The 6,565-nt window shown below is 44.0% G+C and overlaps 1 protein-coding gene across 16 annotated transcripts in view; it reads left to right on the top strand.

The window, feature by feature from the left end:
* Positions 1-6,565, top strand: part of Atp8a2 (ATPase phospholipid transporting 8A2) — a 532,902-nt gene that overhangs the window by 131,635 nt on the left and 394,702 nt on the right. For all 16 annotated transcript variants that reach the window (XM_039093999.2, XM_039093996.2, XM_039093997.2 and 13 more), the window contains 2 exons: positions 5,409-5,508; positions 6,050-6,148. In XM_039093999.2, the coding sequence (XP_038949927.1) occupies positions 5,409-5,508; positions 6,050-6,148 (199 nt within the window). The remainder of the gene's footprint in view (positions 1-5,408; positions 5,509-6,049; positions 6,149-6,565) is intronic.

The raw sequence follows: 6,565 nt of genomic DNA, 5'->3' as shown, positions 1-6,565 counted from the left end.
TGTGTTGAAGGAAGTACCTGAGGGCTGGCCAGGAGAGCGCTGTCCTGTTGGCCTACCTGCACAGTCCCCTCAGCCTGCAAGGCATAGAGAGGGACTTAATAGGATGTTTGACATGGCCGTCTTAGAGATCACCATATAAAAAGAGAAACTCCTTCTGCTGAGTTTCTGTCTGCCTGGCTCTCTCTCTGTCTCATTTACACTCTGTTGCAGTGAGTGGGTGGATACACAGTGTACACTCTGCTCTGACCTGAATGGGGAAAAGCTTACTAGAGTTGACAACCCCTTGGGCTGTTGGCTCTGAAGAGAAGGATGTGGTTTGAGGAGAAGAGGAAAAGTGTTACGGGGAATCTGGCGGAGGATGAAAGGAGCGGAAACTTTAGTAAGGACAGTGCTCTTCAGAATAAAGTGACTTCCACTTACAGGGGAAGAGTTATTCTCTGCATTTCCCTGTGTGTGGGGAGCATCAGGGAAGAGCCTGATGCTGAGATCCAGCCCACCCATCTCTAACGACAATGACAAGGGAGTTTACTCAGCTGTGTATCAGAGGGTTGTGCTAATACTGTTGCTTGTCAGAGCCTTATGGGACAGGTCAGAATTCTCTCCCTTCCATCCATGAGCCTGGGGCCCCTCCATGGCTTCTGGCCAGAGGAAGTGCTTGTTGGCTGCAATATCAGATGGGATTAGTTTCCAGAGCATTCAGTGGTGAGGGTAGCAGAACTAGTTGGGCCTTTGAGTCCAACATCATCTTCTAATAAACAGCTCCTTATGTCATCCTAAAATTACCCCCAAATAATAACTTCCTTCCTAGTTCTATCTGAATACTCTTTAGTTTTACAGACAATAGAAAAATGGAATAAAAACAGCATATACAGAGGGTTAATAGTTGAAACAGTTGGAAGGGCTTGCTATGAAAATCAATAGATAACAGCGAGCCTCATCTCTTCATTCTGAACATACTCTACCGCAGACAACCACTTTGAACTCTGCCTTTACTCCTTCTGTTGGTTTCTACCATATTTCAAAAATTAAAATCAGAAATTTAGTTTTCCTAAATATGTGTTCCTATATTTGAATGGATGTGTAATATGATTTTTTTTTATGCTGGGGACAGAACCTGAGGCCTTACATATGCTAAGTAAGTACTACACCACAAGCCCTTCACTATATTTTAAAACTAAATTTAGAAGTTATCTTCATGGCATCCTTAAACAGAAGAAGAATGAATTTACTGACCTACTGGCCTTGGTGCTAAATCGTGAAGTGGTGGACTGTGATTACATCTTTTTAGTATAATTTGTTTCCCCCTCTCACTTTTGAGATTAAACATTTATTTAGGATTCTCCTGCAATGTATATGTAATGTGCTATGATCCAGTAAGGCAATCATTGCTGTCCTGTTCCACAATGCTCCTGGTACAACAAGCAACTTCCTAAAAAGCTGATGTGTGGGATACACCATAGTTTGGCTGGGTATAAAAATCTGAACTCTTTCTCTAGCAGAGTTTGACTGTGTTGCTAGCAGGAAGCTGGATGTCTCATTGGTTGCCTCCTTTGCAAATATGTTCTCTTTTTGGTAGCTTTGTGTCTTTATGAAACATTTGTTACAGAGCAGTCAAAATCATTTACAACAGGCTAGCACCCTTGTGGTGTCTCATTATGACTTGTGTGCAACTAAATTCCTTCTGCCTCCACTCTGCCCTTTAAATGGCTTTTGGTAAATTCTGCTGCTTGGGGAAACGTTTCTGCTTTTATAGGGTACTTAATCGAACTTGATCATCTGATGAAACTCTATGTCAACTCTGATTGGTAAGAGAACAAAAGAGACCATAAATGGCTCTGTTTAACTGATTTGCAATCGATGTCCCTGGGCCCATTGCATGCACACTGTAAACACTTCCTGACTTTTAGCTTGGTTGTTTCATTTCTTGTTCATTTCCAGCAAATCATCTCCCTACCATCCCTTTCCATAAATTACTCTCTGTGTTCAGGTCTACTAGCTCTGTTTGGTGACCTGCTGAGTTTAATCAGGGCATTCTGAAGGACCTGGGTGGGGTTTGGAGTTACCTATTGGAACCTGGTGGGCTTAGCAATGGGTACACAACTGGTGACAGTAATACTCCTTTGGAATCTATCAATAGCCAGCACTTGAGAGGTAAACCTTAGGGCCCTATGTGGGCCCAGTGCAAGAGAGCAGAGTTGTGAGTTTCTGATTGCCATGGTGTGAGAGTCTAAAGGATAGCCTTCCACAGCCCTTCAACTAACTCCATCTCCAAGATCTTAAGTTATTCTCCCTCCTCTTCTGCAGTGTTCTCTGGGCCTTAGATGGGGAGATGTAAATGTCTTCTTGAGGGATGAACTCATAATTATCATGTATTCTTGGCATCTTGGGCAGCTACAAGTCTCTGAATTCATCACTTTTCATTGTCAGAGTGGGTGGGGGGCAACTTTTGTCTATGGGAATTCACACAGATAAGGAAATTCTGGACACATAATTTGGTTTTATGTGCATAATCCCATATGTATACAGGAGATCAACAAGAGTATTTCAGTTAGAGCTAAGTACTTCAATAGAATTTGGCAAGTATCTTCAGCACCATAAAACGAGTAAATAACGAGAGTGAGTAGCTGCAGACCCATGTTTTTGCTGGGCTTTATTTTCTGCTGGGCTGACTGTCATTTGTTCAGTCATGTTGGAACACCCTTCCTCACACCTTGTCTTCTCCCGAGAAATTGAAAGCTTTTGAACTCGAGGAAAAATGTCCAGGGCCTGATGTATTCACCTTTACAAGCAGCTGCCAGAACTCAGGTCCACCTCATACCTCATACTCATACCTACGCTCCACAATGGACCCTGTGACATATAGCATGTGGGAAGAGAATGGGCGACCAGCAGAAACATTTTCCTCAGGGTCATTTCTTCCCAGTTCCCAGACCTTACTGCTTACCAAGCAGTCACACTTCCCCCGCTTTGCTGTGGACAGTGGTGTGGGCAAAGGCTCTGATCACGCATGAGTAGGGATCTTTCAGAGAGCTACTCACTTGGCGATGAGCTCCTTTGCTGCCAGTCTTCTTCATTTGCACGTTGAGCATTGTAGATGGTCTTTCCCTGGTGCATGGATGCTAAAGCACCTCCTACCCTGTTCCACCTTACTCAACAGATGGACTAGCCTCGGGTGGAAGTGTGAACTACCTTGTTCTCTCGGGAGCTGTATTAATGTCCCCTCTAGCCATGACCCCTGACCCAGCAGCACTGGCCTCACATGATAGCTGGGCTTGGCGGCCATAGAGGGAAGCCTAGACTATCTCCCCTGTGCATCTGAGGTGCAAGTGTGTGTAGTGTATTGATATGTATTAATCATTATGTAAATAATCATATTTAATGCCATATAATGGTCCTTACCTAGATGAATATGTGTAACTGACCACGCTCATTCGGCCTCGGGGTTGAAACCATGCATTCTACATCTAGTTGATTCATATTTCTTTTGTTTGTTTGTCTTTGTTTGTTTGTTTGGTTGGTTGGTTGGTATAACCGGGACTCCTTTACTCTCCAGCTTTCCACTTTCATGGCCTGGGCCCCTTAAACAAACTCGACTTTCTGCTGAAATGGGACACGTTCAACCTTGAGAGAGTTATATGCCAGTTGTGTGTGTGTGTGTGTGTGTGTGTGTGTGTGTGTGTGTGTCTGTGCATGCCCACGCGTGCACATGTGCATGCACATGCACACATACACATGAAAACACACACACACACACACAAACGAATATATGCACACACTTATTAGACAGATGGAATCTTAGGTTCAAATGTAGTACCAGACCATCTTACAAGATGCTGTCTATGGCTTTATCTTACAGATGTGAGCTTTTGTGCTTTCTTTATTCATAGTTGCTTTCCACCACCAGTTCGTTCTTTCTTGTACTCTTTCTCTTCCTCTTCCTCTCTTTTCTTTTTCCTTTCTCTTTCTTCCTCTTCCTCTTTCTTCCTCTTCTTCTTCCTCCTCTTCCTCCCCCTCCCCCATCCTCCTCCCTCCCCCTCCTCCTTATCTTTCTCTTTTCCTACCTCTGGGGATCTCAGCTTGGGTTTTGATCTGTTGCTCTGGCCTCGGTTGCTGTCAGGCCCTGTACCGGTCCACATCATCCTGGGGTGTTATGATGTACTTTGGGCTTTGGTGTTTCTGCATTAGCTCTTCTGATGTGTGCATTTGTGTGTGGTTAGATAACCTTGATAAACTATAATTACGGGCAGGATTAGAACCTACAATCCCAGCACTCAGCATTTGAGAAGTGCAGGCAGGAGGACCAGGCATTCATGATTATTCTTAGCTACTTAGTGGATTTGAAGCTATTCTGGGCAATGTGAGACCCTATTTCAAAACCCCAAACCAACCAAAACAAATAAACAATATCTAATAATAACCAAATAAAGGAAGTAGTAGGCTTCGGGTCATGCTTTCAGAGAGTAGGCCAGGAGTCGTCGTGGCTCTCAGCCTGTGTCTTTGATTCAGTTTGTTCCTCGTTCCTTGACTGCTATGTCGTGTAAGTGTGCATTCTCTCTGTTTAAGTAGTCTCTTCTGGGGGCAGAGAAATAAATGGCATCTTGCTCAGTATCCGTGCGGGATTTAGCTCAAGACCTCCTGAGATTTCAAAATCTGTGAATGTTAAAGTCCTTTCTATAAACAGAATTGTTTATGCATAAAACCTACACAGCTCCTCCAGTACCTTTGGGTCATAACTAGATGACTTAAATACTCAGCGCGATACACATGCTGTGGAAATCATCACTCTAGTGTGTCGATTAGGGGATGATAAGAACAAGAAAAGAAAAGTCTGTATGTGTTCAGTACAGACACAGTCTCCTTCTTTTCAAGTTTTTCACATCTATGGATGTAGAGCCTTTGTCCAGAGAGCTGATACACGAATGGGAGCAAGACAATATGATATGGGAATAATCAGTGTGGCTTTGAAGACACACGACCCCTTTAGAATTTGATTATGTGACTGGGTAGGATGGGGGACGGATTACTCATTCAGTGGCTAAGGGTGAAAGGAGAGGATAGCCAGGCGAGGCCAAAGCCTGAGTAAAGGTTGCCAAGTGAAGGGTACATGGCATGTAGGGGGGAATGGGAACTACTCATGCGTGGGTGAAGTACACAGTGCGTCACATGCACAGGCTCTTGTTGAGCCTGAATACACACATGTTGCTCTTCCCATGTGGCTCCCAGATGGGAGTCAATGGTCTCATCGCCTGGTGGGAAAGTCGAATGTGTACATCAAAGTTTGAATTGCCATTGGACGAGTCTCTGATCAGCCGTGCCCTCCTACAAAGGAGGCATCACTCGCCATCACTCTGCTGATATTTGGGGGTTACCTCTTTAACTAAAAGCAGTCCTTTTCTTTGTATTTCCAGTACGGCCAAGTACAGCGTGTTGACATTTCTACCTCGATTCCTGTATGAGCAGATTAGGAGAGCTGCTAATGCCTTCTTCCTCTTCATTGCCTTACTACAGGTAATGGGTTTCAGGACCTAAAAGTCGAGATCCCAGCTACGTGCAAAGTGAGATTCTCCCGGCCTTTACCGGAAACATGTTAGAATATGTATATAGTTCCCTTCCGCAAATTCTCACTAGGGTGAACAGACCCGATCTTTGTCTGAAACACTTGGGAGGGAAGTCTTTAAAAATATGTACAGTTACAAAAGGGGAGCGGAAACTGGTTCTCGTGGGTCATACCTTGTCAGGTTTACTTTCTCTTGTTTTCTTTTATTATTAATGCACATTCATTCTATTAGATATGATGTTTCGCTGTGATACTTCATACACGTATATCATGCATGTATTTTGGCCACGAAGGTCATATTTTTGACCTTCCATTTTCCTTTCCAAATGCATTGCCGGGTTGTTAGGTAAACTACATAGCTAGGTTTTGAATTAGTAGACCTTTTGTTGTGTAACATAAATGAACCAGACTAGTGAGGGTGGGGGTTGGGCACCATGTCTTCCTTCTTTGTGGAGACGTTCGCCCGTCTCAGTCTCTCTTGTTCTCTTACAGCAAATCCCAGACGTATCGCCAACTGGACGGTACACCACCCTGGTGCCATTGGTCATCATTCTAACGATTGCAGGCATCAAAGAGATTGTAGAAGATTTTGTAAGTTTTTGTCTCTGGATAATAAAGCACTGGAATTTGACATTCGGTGTGCATGTGGCTGGGTGATAGATATGCTTATAGCAGGAAACCAGGCTATTCCCTATGCAGTTCCTAGAGGAGTGGTGGTGTTTGCTGGGAAGGAAGGAGTACTCCGAGGGTCCTAGACCCCTGGGCAGCGATTCTGAGGGGCTTCTATGTTCTATGTTGTTTTGTTAGACCCTGGGTGGTGTCAATCACTATCACTTCCTGTATCCTACGTTAGAACGCCTGGATTCTGGTAGCAAATGAAGCCTTTAGTCAATGCTCTCTGCAAGTAGAATTGTGCTTGATATGCCTGAAATAATTCTCAAGTAATCTTTCTCCTTACACTTCTCTCACTCCAGCCATTATCTCCCTCTCTCTTTCCTCTTCGAGTAC

The sequence above is a fragment of the Rattus norvegicus genome, chromosome 15 (assembly GCF_036323735.1).
Source record: "Rattus norvegicus strain BN/NHsdMcwi chromosome 15, GRCr8, whole genome shotgun sequence".
Taxonomy (NCBI): Eukaryota; Metazoa; Chordata; class Mammalia; order Rodentia; family Muridae; genus Rattus; species Rattus norvegicus.
The sequence above is the reverse complement of the archived record's forward strand: the minus strand, read 5'-3'. Positions and strand labels throughout refer to the sequence as shown.